This window comes from Trichomonas vaginalis, chromosome V (assembly GCF_026262505.1).
Source record: "Trichomonas vaginalis G3 chromosome V, whole genome shotgun sequence".
NCBI lineage: Eukaryota > Parabasalia > Trichomonadida > Trichomonadidae > Trichomonas > Trichomonas vaginalis.
In genome coordinates, this window is record NC_067207.1 from 25,937,581 (window position 1) to 25,960,506 (window position 22,926).

Genomic DNA, 22,926 nt, shown 5'->3' on the forward strand with positions numbered 1-22,926 from the left:
ATTGTTTGATTTACTTTATTTGATTTTTTAACTTTATTTTTGTTCAGATTATGAATGTTAAGTTTTTGTACATGGTGCGAATTTCGATGAACAGCTTTAAATGCTTTAAACATAACAAATGATAGCATAGAACTATACCTTCTATTCTTAAGCATGATGGTCGAAATCAATCATTACAAGCAATTCAAACATAATAATTAAAGTTTCCATCCCATACTTTAATTCTCCAATGATATTACTAGAGCTTTTGTGATCTATATATTAGTATGTAATACCATACTTTGATTTTAAATTCAGTAATGCATTCTACCTTATGATAGGCGCGGATACCGAGTAATGAATTTTTACTTTTTTGATGGAACTAATCCTGCAGAAGCAGTTTTTGCAAATGTAGAAAGAAATGAAAAATTTAAAGTAATAATTTTTTCCAGAATTTATTGAACAATTTTCATTAAATAAATGATGAAAAGTGTTAAAATTGTAGTTTATTGTTAGATTATTAAATATAATACTACCATCTCCAGATGTTGAATTTGAATCAACATATGATTCTGAAATAGTCAAGGTTCCATCAACTTCAAATATATGTTTTGCAATGTTATTTTTAATTATGCAGTGATCAACATAAGTTGTAAGTCCACAACTAAACAGAACATCGTATATGTCTGTTTCACATATATTTCCAATAACATTGCAATAAGAAATTGTATGAGTGAATGAACTATTGTAAGAACAAAAATAAAGTGACATCCTGTTAGTTTGATTGTTTTCTCTGAATGTTGAGAAATTGAATGTACCTGAGCCACCTTCAAGTCTATCGAAATGTGAAGAGCAAGTAATGCAATAATTGTTTGTAATGTTGTTATTCTCAAAATGGATATCTCCGAATGCAATAACAAATATACAATCTATAATATCTCTTTCATTTGCTCCACATTTAAAAACTGAAACATCAAACGCGTAGTTTTTATTAGAAGGAGAAGATTTGACACCTTGAACAAACGCCATATTTTCATGTGCTATTGATTTGTAATAACAAGTTCGGTGCTGAACAAATTGTCCGTCTTCTCGGCAGAAATACATAACAGATCCACCACCATATGTTGATGTGGTACAACAATTATAAAATACTGTATCTTCAATCAATGCATAAACAGTATTTGTTCTTTCAATGTAAATGGCACCTGTTTCTTTACATTCTTCAAAGAAACAAATAAAAACGTAATAATTGTTAAGACTGCCATTATCAAATAGTGCAGTCCCGTTATGTATCTTATCATATTTATCTAGATGGCCAAAATATTCATTCCAACTGAGTTTTCTTGCAGTTTGCAAATTTGCACGGAATTGATATATGGAAACTGATAATGGCTATCCTTAATCTATTTGTTCTGTATCATTAAATTCATTCAGCACAAATTGCATATTTTTTGTCACATTATATGGCAAAAATATTTTACGGGCGTGAAAATTACAATTCTTTTTTCACTTCAAAATTATTGGAATCGAAATTTTTTTCTTCATGTGGATAAAATTTGTAGTCCCTAAAATTTTCTCCATTCGTTGTGATCTGTTTTTATTCGGTGCCAATTTTCTATTTATATATACGAGTATCACTGTGGATGTATAATTTTTTTTTCTGAATTAAAAAATTACATGTACAATACATCCTGCTAGTTGAGATATAAAATTCAATAGCAACGATGAATTTGATATTGTGATATTCTTAGTTGTGATGTCGAATTTTATTCAACATATGAACACGAAGATTTAAATGCAAATAGACCATAAAATAAACTCGCTGAATTTTACTTTTTTTCATGAAAACAATTGAAGTGTTGAACATTTTGCAAATTTACAAATTAAAATCAACCTATATGAGGCTATTTTTGAATCAACTAAACATTCTCCTTTGTATAAATTGGAAAAGGAATCAAAATCGTAATTTCTTTTTAGATTCTCAAATTTAACAGTTCCACTTCCTGTTGTTGAATTTGAGTCAATATATGAATCTGAAATAGTCAAAACGGCTGCTGTATAATATTGCTGAAACATGTACTTCGCAGAATTATTTAAAAATATGCAATGATCGATATAAACTGAATTCCAACAGTAAAATAGAACTTGTTCATTGTCTGTTCCGTATTTATTTCCAATAACCTTGCAATAAGACACTGTTTGGTTTAAATTATATTCACCAACTAAAAATTGTAATGAAATACTTTGGGTTTGGTTATTATCTCTGAATATTGAGAAATTACATGTACTCCAACCTCTTCCGATGACAATAAAGCTTGATGAATATTGTTGGCATTTATTGTGATGTTGCTATTCTCAAATCGTATATCACCAGATGCAATAAAAATGTTTTACTTCCTTTTTCTTCATTTTCTCCGCATCTAAAAACTGAAACATCAAATGCATGGTTTTTATCAGTAGGAGTATCTCTAACATTATGATGAAATGCCATTGCTTGATTAGCTACTGATGCATAATAACAAGTTTGATGCTGAACAAACTGCCCTTCTTGATAGCAGCTAAAGTAAACGGATCCACCACCATCTTCTGTGGTGGAACTGCAATTATAAAATAATGCTTGCTCAAGTAATGTGAATACTTCGTTTTCTCTTTGAACGTAAATTGCGCCGGTTTCTTTGCATTCTTTAAAGAAACAAACAAAAACGTAATAATTGTTAGAACTAGTTTCATCAAATAATGAGCTGCTATTTTGGATTTTATCATATTTTAGTTGATTATCAAAATATTCATCCCAGCTGAACTTTCTGGCATTTTTCAAATTTAATCTGTGTTTCTACACATATCATTTTCGTTAGGTTTAATCATCTCACAATGAGAGTTATTCTTCTCTTTGCTCTGTATCATAAAGTTCATTCCTGTAAGACTTGTCTGAATTTTGTCGCATGTTAATGGTAAAAATATTTTACGGGCGTGAACTATCATAAACAAAAAGATTTTAAGAGTGTACTTACGTCCCTATGACACGGCCTTCAATTCAGAATTTTAAGGTTAATTTACAATGACGCTTCACGCCAGTTATCAGAAATTTGAATAAAAGTCAGATGGGCGTAAGCGCAACCTTAAATTGTATTTCATCCAAATAAAAATACCCAATTACATAGTCAATTATTGAAAAATTAACAAATATATATAAATATAATCATCTCAATTATTATTATTCTTAATTACTCATAAAGAGAGGTAATTTCAAATTTCAGATCATTTGATTTTTCCATATATTCATGAAATTGTTGATGCATTCAAATATTTTGAATCAATAGCATTCACCATATTACTAAGTTCGTGACAGAATTTATTCATTAGACCTATTAAAAGAGAAGATTGTTTTGATTGAAGGTCGTCTTAAATCAGAATCAGCAACATACACACAGAAATGTCATGAAGTCGACGAATTGAAGAAAACATTGTTGTCCGAAGTTGAAAAACAGAAGAAATTGATGGACAAATCGAAACATTCCGTTTATTTACGAACGGAATGTCGAAATCTTGAGAAAGGAATCAAATCGAAACACCGATGAACATCCACAGATGGCGTTTCTTAGAAGCATCGAATCCAGAACTTCTTAATCTCCTTAAGATGACACAAGAACTCCGAAACAAACTTATGGAACGTCTTGCAGCTTTCAAATTTACACTGTTTTTCCATATCATTTGAAAAGTTAATAAGTTTATTTATCTTATTTTCTTTCTGCCACACAAGTCTCATTCATTGATAATTTGTACGGATAAAAATATTATCGGCGCAAACAATCCGCGGAGAATCTTGATTTCTACATTTTTAAAAAGGAAAGTTTAAAGTGTTTTAAAGCCGAACAGCGTTTGAATCAAATATATTATTAATTGAAATTTTTCTGTCTTTATGAATTCATTCCATTTTCAAATCATTAGTTCATCCTCCCCGACCATAAAATGTATTCTAAATTCTATATGAGGACATTAATTTTTATTTTTTTGATGGAACTAATCCTGCAGAGGCTGTTTTTGCAAATTTTGAAAGAAATGATATATAAAAGGTTATATTTTTTTCAGAATTTATTGAACAATCGCATCAAATAAATGAATAAAAGTATTAAAATTGTTATATTCTTTTATATTATTAAATATGATATCATATCCTGTTGTAGAATTTGATTCAACATATGTATCTGAAATAATCAAAGTAGAACCTTGATATTCTACATAAAACATGTATGTTGCAATGTTATCTTTAAATATGCAATGATATATAGTAGTATTGCAGCTACAGGCAAATAGAATTTGGCGATCAATTCCGCATTTATTTCCAATAACATTGCAATAAGAAAATGTATTGTTTAATGAAGGATTCCAAGTACCAAAACAAAATGATTGACTGCTAGTTTGATTGTTTTCTCTGAAAGTTGAGAAATTATATGAACCTGAACATCCCAAGAGTACAATAAACATTGATGAACATTCTTTACATTTGTTGTTTGTGATGTTGCAATTCTCAAAATGAATATCACCACTTCCAATAACAAATGTTACACTTCCTTTTTCTTCATTTTCACCGCATTTAAAAACCGAAACTTCAATCGCATAGTTTTTGTTGGATGGAGAAGGTTTAACGCCTTGACTAAATGCCATATTTTGTGATTCTGCTATTGATTTATAATAGCATGTTCGATGTTGAACAAACTGTCCTTCTTGACAGCCAACGAAAACAGATCCGCCATCCGATGCGGAACTACAGTTATAAAATACTGCTTCTTCAAGTAATACGTAAATAGTGTTAGATATTAAAATGAAAATGGCTCCAGTTTCTTTGCAATCTTCAAAAAAACAATCAAAAACATAATAATTGTTAAAACTACTATTATCAAATAATGCAGTTCCGTTATGTATCTTATCATATTTATCTTGACTGCCAAAATATTTATCCCAGCTGAGTTTTGTTGCAGTTTCCAAATTATATTTAGTTTCTACCTCAATCGACAAGTTATTTTTGGCTTATTTATCTGATAATGATGATTCCTCTTCTCTTCATTCGGATCACAAAATTCATTCATGCATGAATTATACTAATATTGTCCAATTATAATGATAAAAATATTTTACGGGCGTAAACAATCAGATTCCAACGTATTTCCAATTAATTTATAATTTATTACAGACGTTACAAAATGGTTAACACATGTTTAAAATCAATGAAAAATTTTGAACTCCTCTGAAATCAATGGTGGCAAATTTTTAAAATTTTGAGGACAATTATTTGAGAGAAAATAAAGAATTATATTTTTACATCACATTTCAAATAATGCCAAATGAAACTGAAGCAGGGAATGTTAATTCTCCAAACATACCAAAGGAAGGATAAGGTATTCCTATTATTACAATTAATTTGCCTGAAATTGTTGCAAATCATTTTAGAGATAGAGCCCAGAATTCAAGTGAAATGGCACAGAATTTGTTCAAGAAATATGTCGATGCAGCATCACCAGGATATAGATATTTAATCATGAATTTGCTTTTCAATAGCTATATGCAAGCAAATTACACAGTGGATCGTTCAAATAAGGATTCAATGGAATTCCTCGAATCATTAAACCAGACCATAGCTATGATTTCAGTAAGACATATAAAAACAAGAGAAGTTGAAGGAAAAACTCAGACATTTATTTTTGATATTTGCGATGCGAAGATAGTGAATGGATGGAAACAGATGTTTGATATTGTTGGTGCTGATTATTATCATTTTAGATCCGACGAGTATCACCAAATTGGAGATGTTTTATGTTCAATGTATTTTTATCTTAATGAACAAATAAATGCGGGAAAATTCCCCAATTTGGGAATTCCAATACCTTCAAATGCGGAATTCCAAAATTTTATGAATTCAAAACCATGATTGTAACCTAAATCATATTTCTATTGATCTTTAACCAGTTTTGATATTATAAATATGAGTGTTGATTAAAATTCATATTACTTCATCAAATTTATATAAAATGATATCAGTAGTATATGTGGACGGGTTTTGTGACTTTTTTTGTAAACGTAAGAATTCATACAATATCGAGCGATTTTGTATCATTTTTTTTAACATATGAAGTAAAAAATGTATGATTCTTACGGTTTTTATTCTTACGTTTTTGAATAAATCAAGATTTAAAAAATTTTCAAAATTGTAAGACATTTACACTCAACCCATACATAATGAAATAAAAAATAAATTTTTTTTAAAAAATAAATCATTAAAATAATTTATTTTATCTTTTATAAAAGAAGCTATATATAGATGATGTCAGATATTCCGCGATTAATTAAACATTGTTTAAATCCTGAATGGAATCAATGAAGTCATAATCAAAGACCTCATAAACGGGTAAAAGAAATTAGAAACTAATGATTATTTGAATTTATGAAATCAATTATTTGATTCATTCTTTCTTCAATCTCTTCTCTTCTTTTTGTTAAATCATCTATTTTCATTAATGAGGTGATTCTTGATTGGGGAATAGATTTCAAACTAACCACTCCTTTTATTTTTGAAATTTTGAATCCATCAACTTTAAACATTTTATTCAATTTACACGTTGTCAATTCTTCAAATAATTTTTTATTATTAGCATAATAGTCATTAAATTCTTCAACAGATGAAAAAATTTTTATTTCAGTAATTGGTTTAACAACGTTTATTTTTTGTTGAACATTTTCACTCTCATTTATTTCTTCCTCCTCTGTTTCATTTATTTTTAAAATTGGTTTCATTTATCATTAAATAAAAATTAGAATATAAGTGATGAAATATATTTTTTTAATTAATATTAAATCAGAAATGGCGGCAGGATTCTTTAAAAAATTATGGGATGGAATTAAGAAAGCTGCGGGTTGGGTTTATAAAAAGATTATTAAACCCGTTGCAAACTTTTTGGCACCAGTAGCGAAAACGGCAGGAACTATCATAGGTGGAGTATTAGGTACTAAAGCAGGTAATCCGGCGATGGGAGCACAAGCAGGTAACGCAGTTGGTGGAATTGCTGAAGGAATACTTAATAAAATAGGAGGTAGATAGTGGAAAAATAAATTATTTTAAAATTATTTTTATCTTAGTATCGGTTGTAGTCTTTGATAAACTTTTTCTCCTTTATTTAAAACTTCTCTTATTGGGGCTGTTTTTGGTGTTATTGATTCAGCAATGTCACTAATTGCTTCTTTATTCTTAAATATCCAATTTGCTCCCTTCTTCAATGTTTCCCAAACTTTACTCGCCCCTCTTTTTACTCTATCCCACAGTTTCTTAAATATACCTGCAGCCATAGTTGATTATTTCATTAAAATTAAAAATTCATTTTCATCTTTTAATTTTGATTTTTTATTTATTAATAAATGACGACTAACTATTTAGTGCCAAACACTAAACCGATTAATGGAAATGTGTTTCATTCATTCGAAAAGATAAATGAAATATTCGCAAAGAATGACGGTAGAAGATATTATAGAGAACTTGAAAGTTCATGCTATGACTCTGATACTCCATATTTTGATGATAAACAAACTCATTTAAGAATTACAAATCCAGCTCATGATGTGAACCAATTAGGTGACACATATATTAAACGCAAAGTTAAAGCAACTCTAGTTTCAAATAAAGCTTTCACATGTGATGCCGCTTTTAAATGCATGCGTTTATTCGTTGGTTACAAATCATCAAATCAAAACTTTAAACAATTAGAAGTAGAAACCGAAAGAGGTGATGCCGGTTATCTTCAGATGGATTGCGCCCGTGAATCTTTTGCATTTGCAACATATAAACCAAAATCAGAAAGGAAAGTTAAAAAGTTTGTTCATTCGTTATATAATAATGTTCAAAAATATGATAACTCAGTATGTGGTAAATATATTGACCCTTCAGAAGTTTTCAAGAAAGCAAATGAAGAAGTTGATGTCACTTTTGATATGATTATTCCGGTAAATGATTTGTTAGCATTTCAGGCGTTCGATGATTATCCTAAATCATTTGGTGATATCATTCTTAAATATTATGTTTTCAGGGATACTTTAGTATTTTGTCAGGTTGACCCGTTAAGAGTTGCTGATTTACAAAATTACGTTTATGAAAAGATAACTGATGAAAATTATGAAAAGATTATGAATCATGTTTATAAATATGATCGCAAATTCCAACAAATCGGACTTCCTGCCAAATTAATTACAAGCTTAGCCACCACATCTGCTGACGCAATAGTTGATAACGTTATTATTTCATGCACAAAGATGGAAGTTTTAGAGGATAAATGCATTACACCAGGATATGGTTTAATTGAAGAATCAGTTAAAGCAATACCACGTTTATTCAGTAAGGAAGATCCATTCATGATTCCAGCTCAGCATATTGACGTTCGTTCACTAAATGGGGGTTGCATCACTCCTGAAGGTATTAGCTCAGATTTCTCATACGCTCTTCATAATGTTACAGATGTTGTGTTAACATTTCCGAAGAATGCAATGCAAAGAACGGTTTTAGAAAATCCAATGCTTCGAGGTCTTCAGGTCACTATAGATTCCAGAAACTTCCCCGATCAAGCGATGACCACAGTGGGTGACATATTCTTTACACGTATGCTTCAAGCTTCTGATTTAGATGGAGTGAATGAATGCACGGAAGAATACGAGGACTCATTAACTAGACCACTGAATGATGATGATGGCACGCCATTAGCTAGAACATGGAAAGACCAAACTTCATTCTTATGCACTATTCCAGTTCAACGTGATGGAGCGGGTATATTCTTTGATGGATTAGAAACTTTCAACTCACAAGTTACAGTACAAGTGAAAGCTTATCCAATCATTCAGGGTGAAAATGACACTTACTGTTCAAAGGTGACAAATCCTCCTCAGGTTTGGTTTACTAGGACTACATATTGGACATGGACACCGGATGAAGGTTTGAAATATCATCCAACAGGTACACCACCACAGTATAGAAGTTCATATGATGAAATATTGATGAATAGAAATGTTTAAAATTATAAATTTATTTTTGATTAAATGGATTTAAATTCATCCACCCCTTATGAAGAATTAGCAGGAGTATATAATACATACGTAGAGATATGATTAATGAAGCATTGAGTGATAATAGAAATGCTCTATCTAAGGAAAAATTAATGAAAATTCCATATTCTGAATGTTACTTAAAATTCAATCACTGCAGCAATTGGTAAACAGAATAAAGGTAAAACATTAACGATATTAAAACAAATTATCATTATTGCTAACACTTCCCCCCATTCACATGTGTTAATTTATATCAACCGTTCAGGTTCACCTTCAGATGATACATTTGAATCTTTAAAGCATTTAATCAAAATTCCAATTATTTATTTATCACAAGAAGAAGCAGAAGATTATTTAAAAAACTTTTTAATGTATAAAGAATTATATAATACAATCAAGAAGCAAGGATTAGAGGATAAAATTATTGATAAACAACGGGATGAATTATTTGAAACACTTTCTATTTCAAATTTTGATAGAGAATTTTTGCATTCACTCATTTTTCTAGATGATGCAGTGAAATCAAAACTAATAACAAATGAGAAATCATATTTCAATCAGTTATTAACTCAATGTCGACACATTCAGTGTTCATTCTTTATGGCTGTTCAATATTTCAAAGCATTAAGCACAAACATTAAATCAAATCTATCAACACTTTTCATTTTCAGTGGGTTTAGTCGTCAACAGTTGAACGTTATGCTTTATCAAGTGAATTTACCAATGAGCATTAATGAACTTTACACACAATATCAGCAATTAGGTGAACATGGAAAAATAATAGTTGATTTAAATAAAGGAGGTGTTAAATTTGATTAACTTTTTATAATTAATTTTTATTTTTTATTTATAATTAAACATGACAGAAATAGCAAATCTTCTACAGGTTCCATTAAAACAAGGGACAAACAAAAAGGGTGCATATAATAGAACTATGAAAGTTCCTGATGGAATGAAAGAATTAGTTCATATTGTTGCTGGTCTTCAAAAAGATGTTAAACAAATGAGAACGTTTTAACATTACCAGAAGCTCAAGCATATGCCAAACGTCAAGGTCCAAATTGGGAAGCACACGAAGCAGACATTACGGGTCCAAATGGAAAACCTGATGGTATAAATGAAGTTTCGTTACTGATGGTCAAGGTAATATTAAAGTCATAAATGGTTACAAATTAACTATAACTGATTATCCTAAACGTAAAGCATACAATGAACGTTATCCTATGCAATTTGATGAAAATGGAAAAGCTGTTAAACAATACATTGGAGAAGGCGAAAATGGTCCAATTAATTCATACCGTCATAATCCATATTCTTATTTCAATGAAGAATTAAATGCTATTGAAGAGGGACCGGATGGATTACCACGATATTCTAACCAGTTTGATGGTCAATATGCAAATATTAGACCTGAAATTTCAGCTAAGAAATTCTTTAAAGTTGCTTTATTCGATCCAGTTTTCGCAAATGTTAAAGATGAACTTAAACAGCAATTCCAACCAATTATAGTAGCAAGAATTGCATCAGGTGCTTTATCTCAAGCATTCAAGATTTAATTAAGAAACCATTATATCAGCAACGAGGTTTAACTTATGATTTAGTTAAGGAATCAGATAAAAGAAAATTTGAGAAATCAGATGATTATAAGAATGCAATTAATGAATATATTAGGTCTATTAATTACAATGAACCAGCTAAAAATCAACTTCAAGAACAAATACAGGGAATAATAGATTCAAAACTTCCAGCAAAATAAAAGTTTAAATATATTTTTTTATTCGAATATAAATGAGAAGACGTTTCACTAGTCAAAAGAACACTAACGCAAAAGCAGAGATTACGGTTGGTTATAACGTAAATGATGATAAATCACGAATTATTCAAATGTTAAAGTTAATGTTAGCCCTGAATTAACAAGGTCAGCAACTCAACCAAATTTATTAACTCGTGACTTACCGAAGAATGAGGAGAATGAAGAAAACCATGAGAATGGAGACCCAATCATTTTATCTGAACCCGGTAAAGAACCCGTTGAAATTCCCACTTATCCAACATACCCCCCACCTCTTTCATCAAACATCGAGAACCCATATAAAATAGACATCAATTCTGAATTAATGAAAATTTACCGTGATATAATAATTAATAATTATGATTCAATAATAAATTTAATTGACCAATCCGGTTTAATTATTTTACCTTATGAATCATTAATTCACATTATCGCCATTCTTTGTGATGTTCAAGATTCAGACGTTAAGATTCAATTTTTCATAGATGATGAGGTTTCATGCTGCGGAACAGTTGCAAAAATAAATCCTATAAAGGATATTAGCACAATTAAGATATCAAAGAACAGAACAACAACTGAACTTCATTTAACATATAATGATATTTATAATAAAATAGTTGATGAATATAATATCACTTGAAAAATTCTTTGTTAAGGCTATTTAATATTCAAAGCATTAACATTATCGAATAATAATCCTTTGAATCATAATCAATAATAATTGACCTTTCACCAGTTTCTATCGTTTGTTTTATTTCTTTTTGTTCCCCACTATCCGGATCGGTCATTGTAATTGTTTTTGTTATAGTATCAGCTTTATCTTTAACTTCAATCTTTTTTCCATCGGGATATTTAAACCAAAATTCCAAAAATTCGATATTGTCAATCTGTTCATATTTTAATCTATCAATTACATTTTTAATACCATCTGAAAATCTTATGAAATGGTCATTATATGGGTTTGATTGAACTAAATTTGAATGAAGTGAAATATAACCTGTTGATGAATATGACACTGACTCATATTTTCTGAAAACACTAAAATTTATAACATGAATGAATTTCTTATTCGTTGAATTTATGAATTCTTGAGGTAATCTTATTCTAGTTTTATTTATCACTGGAAAATAACGCTTTACCATATTTTTAATCGTAATAAAAATGTCAATTATCAATATTATTTCGAATAATAACTGTGAATTAAATTTAACAGTTAGCGGAATTTATAATGTTACTCTCGTTTCTGTGAGTGGTAAATTTAATCCCATTCTTTTAGACCCTTCAGATTATATATCATTTATTAAAGATGACCATGAAAAAACGTATGATATGTATATAAATAATGTGATAGCGAAATGGGATATTAACATGATTTTAAGTTATTTAAATGAATCATTTATCGTATGGTATGAAGAAAATTTTAAATCAAAACCCGATAAACTTTTTGAACTTGATGAAATAAATAACCTTATTAAATTCCCGCTGAAAATTAAATTTTGTACTCCTCATCTTCGTTCATTGTTGGGGATATTAAATTTTGAAAAAGATGTTGGGGATGTTTTGTATTCTGACACTGGTTCCAATTTCATTTTAATCAAATGTGATAAAGTTAATACCCCAATGAGATTTTCACATCAAACATTAGACCCTAACTCTTACCCATCAATACAAAACATTTTATCCATCAACTTAAACACATTTTCTTTATCATATCCGTTTCAATTATCCGGGAATTCATTTATTCTTCATTCAAAAGATTTATCAAATATTAAATTTAGAATAACCGACCTATTTGATTGTGATTTAGAATTTATGAATGAAATATTATGGCAATTTCAAATAGAAAAAATAGCTGATGAGATAACGGATTAAATATTTATTTTTAAATCATAATAAATGATTAAACAACAGCAACTTAAGGCGCAAAGCGCCCAGGTCCTTCAGACCATTACATACGCCACATATGCATATAATTCAAAGACGGCAGAACAAACGCAAAGGTTGAAATATGGAGATTTAGAGATAGTATTGAAAAATGACCATTTCGAATTCGTTTGCAAAGGTGGTGCAGTGATATCAAATATAAAAGAAATTTTATTTATGAATTCAAAAATTAAAGGAATAACGGATGATATAACATCAATTCCACCAGAAGAACAGAGATATTACGCATTAAATGCATTTCCTAAAGTTTTGAAGATTGGAAGATTTAATTTAAATGAGGAATTCATAGAAGGTTTCCTAAATGACATAATGAAGAAGGTGGATAAGGAATATGTGGATAGTGAGTTAATGAAGAAAGCAGATAAGCAATATGTGGATAGTGAATTAAATAAGAAGGCAAATTTGGTTTATGTTGATGAAAAAGATAATGAAATTAAAGAAAAGGTTGAATGGTATCATGAATGGACATTGGAGACTTTTAAAGTTAAAGCTGATACAGAATGGGTTTCAGGATGTTTAGACCTTAAAGCAGATAAAACTTATGTTAATGATGAGTTAGAGAAGAAAGCAGATAAGGAAAAAGTTATTTCATTCATTAATACTGAGTTAGCAAAGAAAGCTGATATATCATTTGTTAATGAAGAAATAAAAGGTCTATTTTACTCCACCATTTTTAAATTTTATGAAATCATCAGATAAAACCTTTGATATAGATTCTTTTGAATGGATATGTTTCGATGGAGTGACCATGTATTTTTTATACAGCTGGAGTGCTTTATTATTTTAAAACAAATGATTTTAAAAACTATGAATCATTTACTCCATCTGTTTGGAATCCTGATACACGAAAGCCAACATTAATCCAAGAATTTTATATGTTGAATATAATAACGGTAAATTTATGGGAATGATAACGGTTGGAGATGATTTTTGCCCTTGTTATTCATTCGATTGTATCCAATGGTTCAAATGTAATTTAAATCAAGATGCTAAATTTAAATATCCCATATAATCCTATTAGATGCGTTAATAATAAATGGGTACTAATTTATGAAGTCAATCAAATTTTCATTAGTGAGGATGGGATAAATTATTATATGTTTAGTATGATGTCATCAGATTTGGAAATTGATTATACAAGTAAGTGGTATTACATTAACAACATGTATTTTATCCTACAAAATGATAAAATTTATAGATCATCTTCAATACCACAAGGTCAATTTGAACAAATTTTTCAAGCTGATGGAGACATTGAAGCTTTATGTTATGGATCAAATGTTTGTGTTCTCGTTTCAGGTGAAATGGTCTATTCATATCCTGTAAGTTATAACAGACAGATTTATTTATCACAGGATTTATCAAATTGGGAATTGGTTTATTCATTCACTCCAAAACTTACTCGAAATTATAGATTTACAAATTTATTTTATATTGATGGGTATTTCATTGCTTTAGGATGTGGTGATTTAGTAAATATCAGTAGTGATGGAAGAAACTGGTCTGAAATCACAAAATTTCAAGATGTTAGAAAAGCAATTTTCAAAAATAATACGTTAATATTGATAACAAGACCAGTTTTAAATACTCACCCAGTTTCAATATTATATAATAAATTCAATATTCATAATGGATTAAATACAATTCTTGAGATGATTTACCCCATTGGTTCAATATATACATCAATGAATTCAACAAATCCAGAAACGGTTTTAGGTTTTGGTACTTGGGAACAGATTGTAGATAAATTCTTATACTGTGCTAGATATTCAAAGCAAACGGGAGGTTCGAAGAAAATTAAAGAAGCAAACCTTCCACCGCACACTCATACAGGAACTACAAACACAACAGGTAGTCATTCACATTCAATAACAAAAAGAGGTTATAGAAATCTTGCAGCAGGTTCGGATAGACAGGGAATGGATAGATATGATATTTCAAGTGACTCAGTAGATTCAAGCACAGGTATTTTCTGTGGAACCACAGGTAATCATTAACACACTTTCACAACAAATCCAACAGGCTCGGGTGAAGATTATATGCCACCATTTGTGACTATATTTGCATGGTATAGAGTTCAATGAACGCTCAATGTTTGTGAAACAAACTTTAGAACGGACTGAAAGTCCTGAGCTCCAAAAGAGCGAACGGCATAATTTAAATTTTTATTTTAGTATAAATGAAGATTCTACCATATGGTGTTATTGGAAGAGATAAAGATGGAAACCCAATATTTGATCCAAAGTTAAAATTAAAGTTACTGACAAGACAACAACTTGAAAAGTTGCTGAAACCAAAACAGGATGAAAAATGAGAAAATGAGAAAATGAGAAAATGAGAAAGAAAAAAATTTAAATTATGCAATTTTATTTTTATCATAAATGACAAAATTAATTAAGCCAACTATTTCTAAATTAATGATACCAATGAAATCATTTCATGGAGTACTTATCCCAGGTTCTTCACAATTAGCCGGGGCAAGTGTTGTGACTCAAGGTGGAACATTAGCGAATCCATTCAAATTATTAACTAAAGATGAACTTAATAAAATGATGATAAAATAACTGATAACAAAATTTTATTTCACTGCTACCATGTTACCATGTGCTACCAGGTTAATTAACTTCTCTTAAAAATGATGACAACATGACATTTTGACAACAGTTCAGGAGGAAGGCATTTATGAATTATTTTTATTTTTTTATTTTGTATGTAAGAACAGAAATGTCAGTCGAAGCACGGACGTTCACGAACAAATCTAATGGCGAAACATTCACAAAAGGCACTTATAATGGTATTGAAGTCTTACGTAGAGACAAGGATGGTTACATTAATGCAACAAAGATGTGTCAGCAGTTTAGGAAAGACTTTAGAAAGTTGTTGGAAAATAAGTCCTGGGAAGAGTATTATAAGGCGTTTTGTGAAGAATATAGCAACCGCCGGAATTCGGACTGTTGCTTTTTATACAAAATTCATGCCGGAATTCCTGATGAAATCAAACAGGTTAGAGGAACGTATGTAGACCCAAGACTTATAAACTATATAGCAATGTGGGCCTCTCCAAAATATTGCATAGCAGTTGGAAAAATTATGGACTCCATAGACAAGAAAGTTCATGAGAAGTTAGATGAAGAAGAACTCGAAGATACAGTAGAAAATGCTAAACATTTGTTTGAAGAAGAAGTTAGAAAAATGTGCGAAAAACAATTAGAACATGAACGTGAGATATGTTATGGCTATAGAGATTCTCCATACGAACTAGACCAATGGGAACAAGAAGATTTAAAGAGAGAATTTAGAGAATATGAACTCGCTAAGATAGCATTAGAAACTGCAGAAAAGAAGTTAAAAGTTTGGGGTCGTTTTGTACAAAAATATTGTGAGTAAATGAACCATTTATTTTTATTGAATTCAGCACAAAATTCTGAGTAAAATGGCATATGGCATGTGTCAAACCGTTGAGTTTTCACAAAATTCCAAAAATATATTTTAGGTGAAGAGGTGAGATCTCACCTGTTTTTTCACCCTCACCGCTTAGCGGCTCAGATTGCTTTAGCTTTCTCGTGAATTTTCATGAATTTCCTTAAGATAGAAAATAAAGTTAGTTTTATTTTTATTTATTTATTTATTTTTTTATTTTGTATAAAAGATATGATTTCAACAATCGGCACAACAACAATTCAAACAACAGCACCAAACTCGCTAGTCATGAATCCTACGTCAATGTTGGTAGAGATGAAAAGCTTTATTCCTTCTTCATATACTTTTGAAACAGAAATCCAGAAGATAAAGCAAGAACTTTTAACAAGTAATTTAGACTGTAGTGCGAAAGATGAAACAAATGAACAGTATCTTTATGAAATGGAGGATCTCATCGACCATTTGCCTAAACTACCTGAAATTCAGCAGCAAAAACTAACTATTCCTGAATTCGACGAAATTGAAGTCAAAGCAACTGACTCAGTAGAAATTAAGAAATTCATACGTAAAGTAAATTATGAATTCCTTGGTTTTCATTGCAACCATAAAGTTATGGACAAAGATTGCGACATGGTTTATAAAAATATTTCTGACCTTTACAAATCCGAAGAATTTAAGACATACGATAACTTTGTTTCATTAGTTGCAAAATGTGTATGGCAGATAAGAGATAAAGATAGAAGAGGTAAAGTATGGAATGAACAGATAAAACCATCAGCTTTTGAGTTAAAGAAAACCATTGACGCCTTAGTTGTTCTAGCTGGTTTTATTTCAATGTATAACGCAAAAACGATGCCGCAATGTTCAAAATGTAAAGCAGCAATAAGAAAATATAACTACTCAGTCAAAGAGATAGAAAGAATGCGAAACGACTATGCAGACTTAAAGAAAGAAGCAGAAAAGCCAGCAGAAGATAAAATGGATATGTTGACATTTCTTAATAAAAACTATCCAACAGCAGAAGATTTCCTTCTGTCTGAGGTCAAGAAGAAATATAAAGAGACTTTCGGCATGATTAAAACATTCGATGTACTAAAAGAAGAAATAGAAACTACGAAATTGTTTAGGATTTCAAATATACATCGTACAATTCATGTAAAACGCTTGTGAAAAATTAGGTGAAAAAACAGGTGAAAAAACAGGTGAGATCTCACCTCTTCACCTAAAATATATTTTTGGTCAAAGCTTCCACGAGAGAAAAGATTCCTCATTCGCTAAGGATTCCAAAAATGAAAAAATCATTGATTTCGGCTGAGAAAAAACAGCAAAACCCTTCTTCCATGGGAACAAAGAAATTAAGAAGAAATAAAGTAAATTTTTTATTTATTCCCGTGGAAGATAGAGCACTTTTATGACACTTTTTATTCACGACAAACAAGACAAACAAAGAAAATAAGAAAATACGGCGCTGTCGCGGTTCGAACCACGAACCACAGACCCTAACCCCTCCATAACACCACTTTAGACCACTGTGCTACGTAGCCTGTCGACATAAGATTTTATAAATTACATATTTGACGTAAATTTATTTCCATCTGGCTTCCCACCGCATAAGATATTCATACGTGTTTGTAAGACATTCACAAAGCATATACGATGAAGTTTGAATTTATTTTTGCATTAATCCTGCTGTGTTGTCTAAATGTCATGTTGTCATCATTTTTAAGAGAAGTTAATTAACCTGGTGACACATGGTGACGTAGTGACACCTTCAGTTATTCAAAAATAATTAATTATTGAATAACCTAAAATCATTAATGAAAACATAAACGATAACATTTATTTCCTGTGTTGTTGTCAAAATGTCATGTTGTCATCATTTTTAAGAGAAGTTAATTGACATGGTAGCACATGGTAACATGGTAGCACTGAAAAAATTAAATTTGGATTGAGTTTAAAAATTCATCTTTATTAAATTCATCTCTTCCAATCAATTTATTTATTCTATTAAATTCTTTTATTTTTGCTTCACTCATTTTTCGATTATTTCTTTCCTCTCTTTATCGTTTTCAGCCCCACCGCATTGCGGCTTCTTTTTATAATAGCATATTTTTGATTTAATTCTGTTTAGTTTCTTTTTATATTCATCGTCTGGACTCTGAATCTTAATTGAATCAGGACTCTTGGATGCTTCGTTGTCACTCGTTTCTTACGAAATAAAAAAATTATATATTATTTAAATATAATGGAGTAATAAAATAAATCGGAATTTCTATTAATTTATTGTTAACCTCAACTAATGCATTACCGTTAATATATCTAACAAATTCAGCTATTGTGTCAAATCTTCGTCTTCTTTTTGTCATTGATTTATCAGTTTTTCCATAATCGAGATGAATCAAAACATTATCCCCTTGTTTAAAATTCATGAGCCCCGAATTAATTTGTTCACGTTTAACATCATTTAACCTTTCCATTTGCTTTCTAATATATTCCCATTCTTTTGAAATATCATTTTTCATTTCCACTGGTTTCATGTTTATAGTTCTATGCCATGTATTATTGTAATAATATACTAACTGCTGTATGATGGAGTCATGATTTCCATCCCAGTATATCTGACCGTTAACCCCTAACGCATCTCTAAGAGTTCTCATTACCGCATCAACTATTTTATTATGAAACGTATATGGAGAGGATGAAAAGTAAAAATTAATTTGTGGAAAATAATGAGCCATAGCTGCCTGAAATCCTTTATCACCATCACCCATTATATTATCTACTCTTTCATGATCTAGTAAGTATTGTATAGCTCTTCTTGTTTCCTGTTCTGTTTTCCCTTTCACCGGAATGCAATATAAATATCTGGTGTTAATGTTAATGGCAAATAAATAAGTAACGTTTCCTTTTGAATATTCTAAATGATCGATTTCGTATGAATATGGATATGGTGCAAATGAAGGGCGACTAAATTTTTCCTTTAACGGTTGAATTTTCGGGTCAGTTGGTTTATTTAATATTTTGAAATCCTTTTTAAAATCTTTTTGCTTCTTTAATGTTTGAAATGGATATAATAAAGTGAATGATGAAGGATTAACTGAAGGAGGAGGTACTGCCGTTGGAGGTTTTGGTATTGCAAGTGATTTAATTTTATCTGCTTTGATTTTGGATGATGAAGTTTTAGTTGTTGATTTTCCTTTCATTAATTCTGGATGTATTCTATTCATTTGTTTTAAATATGCTGTATATAAAGGTTTGATATACTTTCCCGCTTCGAGTTTATGTTGAAGGATGAATTCCAAAAGTTGATCTTCATTTAAAAGTCGGGCTGAATATGGTTTAACTAATGAATCATAAATTAAAGCTTGTGCATCATTTATGGTCTGAAGGACCTGGGTGTTTTGCACCTTTAGCTGTTGAACATTTGCTACTTTCTCTTTTGGTGTTGTTTTCGGCTTTTTCTTCTTTGGCTTTTGCGGCTCAGGATTATATAATTTATATAATTCATCAATATCTTCTTCTGTTAATACTTTATTTTTGAAATCTTTCAACTGTTTAAGTTGTGATTTAGTTTTTCCCTTTGTATATTCATTATTTTTAATTTTGTCTTTAATTTTAGAAATTATTTTATCATGATATTTCAAAATTTCATTTTTATAATACCGATAATAATAATCCATATCATCACCCGTTATATTTTTATTATGTTTTTGGAGATATGATTTTAATTCATAATAATTAAGAAAATTTTGATAAAATACTAAATCATCAATTAAAATTTCTAAATCTACGTTATCCATTTATATAAAAATAAAATAAATGTTTTAAGGGTGCCCACCTCTTTGAATCATAGTATCAAAACCATTATTTGCATATTGAATCACATCATTAACGGTTCCTTTTGTCTCTTCTGTGGTATTTTATTAAAAATAAAATTTTAAATTCATGACTCAACCCCTACGTTTTTAAATTGTATTAAATAAATGGCATACAACATCCATTTTCACAACATACAGCCTTAGTGTGTGCTCCTGTTAATGCAGTCTTACCGATTGTTAAGCGAGTCATTGACCCGTTTTTAAGTTGTAAATTAATATTCTGACCATCAAATATCACTTTATCATTTATTATATCCAAATAATTTTTAGGTGTTAATTGTTTATTTTGTCGTAAACTAACACCTTTCATTTTTTGTGCAATCTTTTTAAAATCACTTCCATCAATTGAACCGTTGAATGATGTATAACACTTGGGGCATAAAGCAACCATGTTATCACCTTGTTTCTCAATTGCTAAACCCAATAACTTCTTCTCATGTGCTTTTTCTTCAGCTTTATTCTTTAATTTAGGTTTAAATTTCTCATCAAAACAGAAGAAATCAAATGGTGCGAATTTGAAAATGTTTTTATCATAAAATTGTTTATCGGTAACAATTGCTTGAAATGCTTGAGTGTTAGGAAGATTTGGATCGCCAGCGATTGCCCAATAAGATGAATCAGTATCACCTTCAATGAAATGAAAACGATTAACATTCATGCATTTATACATAAAATCATAAATGAAAACCAAATACCAGTATTTAGCATTATTATAGATCCAAGGTGATGTGATTTTTGCATCCCTGGGATGGACGATACACCCAAAGTGTCACCTTTTTTGGGATAACATGAATTTTAAATATCATGAGAGTTCTGCAAACCATATGCACAATATCTATTCAGCCTGACTTCTTGTATATATGAGTTAGACTTCTTAAATATTGTGCTTGGGGCGATATAAGCATTTCCGAGATTACCATCGTGCTCTATAGTATGCTACTTCTCCCTGGTTCTAGCTCAGTTCCAAGGATATTGGCGTTCAAGGATTTGGCAAGGTCCTTCCGAAGTCTCTCATTCGATGAGAGATTTCGGAAGAATCTTGCCTTAAAGTACTCCAACTCTTGTTCTTTTGTTCCTAAATAGTGAGAAAAGTTATTTGACTACTTAAGGTAGAGATTATCCGAGGTCCCTCATTTGATGAGAGGCCTCGGATAATCTCTGCCTTAAAATTGTACACTTGTAGTCCATGAGAGTGTAAGTATACATTGATAGGACAGCTTTCTTCTGAAGTCTTAGATTTGATGAGAACCTCAGAAGAAAACTGTCCTATTTTATAGTAAAAGGAGTTTCAGGAGCTCCAAAGCTCCCTTTCGTAAGGATTAGGAGCTTTGGAGCTCCTGGTTCGTAGATGTGTTTCGCATCTTCATCAGCAAAGGACATTTACCATCTGGGACTATGTTGATGGAGACTCAGGAGCTCCAAAGCTCCCTTTAGTAAGGATTAGAAGCTTTGAAGCTCCTGGTTCGTAGACGTGTTTCGCATCTTTCATCAGAAGAGGCCCAAATGGTAAATAGCCTCTGCTGATGAGCTTCAGGAGCTCCAAGGCTCCCCCTCGTAAACGATTAGGAGCTTTGTAGCTCCTGAAGGTAAGGTAGGATTGCTCTGATCTCTAATCAGTAGATGCCATGCCTCATTATGAACTCTACTGACAAGAGATCAAGAGCTCCAAGGACTCCCTTTTTAGTTAGTGGCGTTTCACCATTTAGTAGGATTGCTGATCCTACTAATGAAGTGATCACTTAGTATACGTTTTGAATAAATTGAATTTTTTTTTAGAATTTAGTATTTTTTATAGACATCACATGTATATTATAAATACATAAATATATTCTTTAATTCAAAAAATTCAATTCGGTTTTGGGAGGTATCCCAGCCCCAAGTATTCAATTTTATTCAATTTTTTAAGAATTTTGGGTTGGGATGCCCAGACCAAAACAAGCTTTATATTTTGATGTGTAGATACGTATGTGTGGATCATTGTTGTGTTATATATTATGTTTTTAAAGAAAAAAAATCTGATTCAAAAAAAATTATCACTAATTAGTTGATAATATAAAGAAAAAATAGATAAATTGTATGTTTTGAGAGTATTTATCCACATTCACTCATATGAATTCATTAAATAGTGTCTTTTTACTCCCAAATTTATTTTGAATTATTGAAATCAAAGAAAAAAATCAAAAAAAAATTTCTCGAAATTTTTATTTTCAAAAAAAATTTGGATTTTATATTGAAAACTGACACTGGGAGGACGATAGGGCTGGGATTGGAGATACCCCGCTCACTTGGGAAAAATACGGATCTATAGCATTATCTAAAGTGAAGAATGCCTCTTGTAAACATGTATCACATCTATAAAATCTATCTTTGAGCATCACTTGATACGTATCCTCTCCTATTTCTCTTATGTTTTTAAACTTATTTGACATACATGCAACGCGTGCCTTCTGTGCATTCATTATTTTAGTCTTTGCGTAATTTTGTGTATTCATTGCATCGTAACCATATGATCCATTAAGCGAAATCTTGCAAAATAAACTTTTTCCTTTATTTCCTTCTAATTTAGCCTTTTGTCTTTCGTTCATAAATTCGTTCGCAAATTCATTAAAACAAGTGTTTTTAGTAAATGTTAAAATTGATTGAATGTCATCAATGATAAAATGAAATCTGTCTATTAGATACCAAAGATAATAAGAAGAAAATGGTTGATATTGGTTGTGTGTTGATGCTAACTGAGTTAATTTCCTCTGTTTCTGGTCAACTGGTAGATTGTTTGATTTCATGTAATTATACATAAAACTGCCAATTGTTTTTTCATCTGTGATAATATCT

The 22,926-nt window shown here is 30.3% G+C and overlaps 7 protein-coding genes and 1 pseudogene across 8 annotated transcripts, besides 3 other annotated features; 6 read left to right on the forward strand and 2 right to left on the reverse strand.

Moving 5' to 3' along the window:
- Positions 1–2,975: 2,975 nt before the first annotated feature.
- Positions 2,976–3,102: a mobile genetic element.
- Positions 3,103–7,101: 3,999 nt separating this feature from the next.
- TVAGG3_0403760 (uncharacterized protein) lies at positions 7,102–7,317 on the reverse strand (the record flags this gene model as incomplete). Its single annotated transcript, XM_051232844.1, has 1 exon — positions 7,102–7,317. One exon carries the CDS (start codon positions 7,315–7,317, stop codon positions 7,102–7,104), a length of 216 nt encoding a protein of 71 aa, XP_051102574.1.
- Positions 7,318–8,148: 831 nt separating this feature from the next.
- TVAGG3_0403770 (uncharacterized protein) lies at positions 8,149–9,027 on the forward strand (the record flags this gene model as incomplete). The annotated part of the gene is made up of 1 exon (XM_051232845.1): positions 8,149–9,027. The coding sequence occupies one exon, from the start codon at positions 8,149–8,151 to the stop codon at positions 9,025–9,027; it is 879 nt and encodes a 292-aa protein (XP_051102575.1).
- A 149-nt stretch (positions 9,028–9,176) lies between these two features.
- Positions 9,177–19,179: a mobile genetic element.
- Positions 9,920–10,816, forward strand: TVAGG3_0403790 (annotated as a pseudogene). The gene has a single exon. A coding segment is annotated over exon 1 (897 nt).
- On the forward strand, positions 12,749–13,327 carry TVAGG3_0403800 (uncharacterized protein; the record flags this gene model as incomplete). Its single annotated transcript, XM_051232846.1, has 1 exon — positions 12,749–13,327. A coding segment is annotated over one exon (579 nt), but the record flags the coding sequence as incomplete, so codon positions are not given.
- On the forward strand, positions 13,903–14,793 carry TVAGG3_0403810 (keratin-associated protein family; the record flags this gene model as incomplete). Its single annotated transcript, XM_051232847.1, has 1 exon — positions 13,903–14,793. The coding sequence occupies one exon, from the start codon at positions 13,903–13,905 to the stop codon at positions 14,791–14,793; it is 891 nt and encodes a 296-aa protein (XP_051102577.1).
- On the forward strand, positions 15,521–16,183 carry TVAGG3_0403820 (uncharacterized protein; the record flags this gene model as incomplete). The annotated part of the gene is made up of 1 exon (XM_051232848.1): positions 15,521–16,183. The coding sequence occupies one exon, from the start codon at positions 15,521–15,523 to the stop codon at positions 16,181–16,183; it is 663 nt and encodes a 220-aa protein (XP_051102578.1).
- TVAGG3_0403830 (organellar and viral DNA polymerase type B) lies at positions 16,448–17,386 on the forward strand (the record flags this gene model as incomplete). The annotated part of the gene is made up of 1 exon (XM_001316161.1): positions 16,448–17,386. One exon carries the CDS (start codon positions 16,448–16,450, stop codon positions 17,384–17,386), a length of 939 nt encoding a protein of 312 aa, XP_001316196.1.
- A 1,012-nt stretch (positions 19,180–20,191) lies between the features above and the next one.
- TVAGG3_0403840 (DNA/RNA polymerase superfamily) lies at positions 20,192–20,764 on the reverse strand (the record flags this gene model as incomplete). The annotated part of the gene is made up of 1 exon (XM_051232849.1): positions 20,192–20,764. One exon carries the CDS (start codon positions 20,762–20,764, stop codon positions 20,192–20,194), a length of 573 nt encoding a protein of 190 aa, XP_051102579.1.
- Positions 20,765–20,805: 41 nt separating this feature from the next.
- Positions 20,806–22,401: a mobile genetic element.
- Between the last annotated feature and the right edge of the window lie 525 nt (positions 22,402–22,926).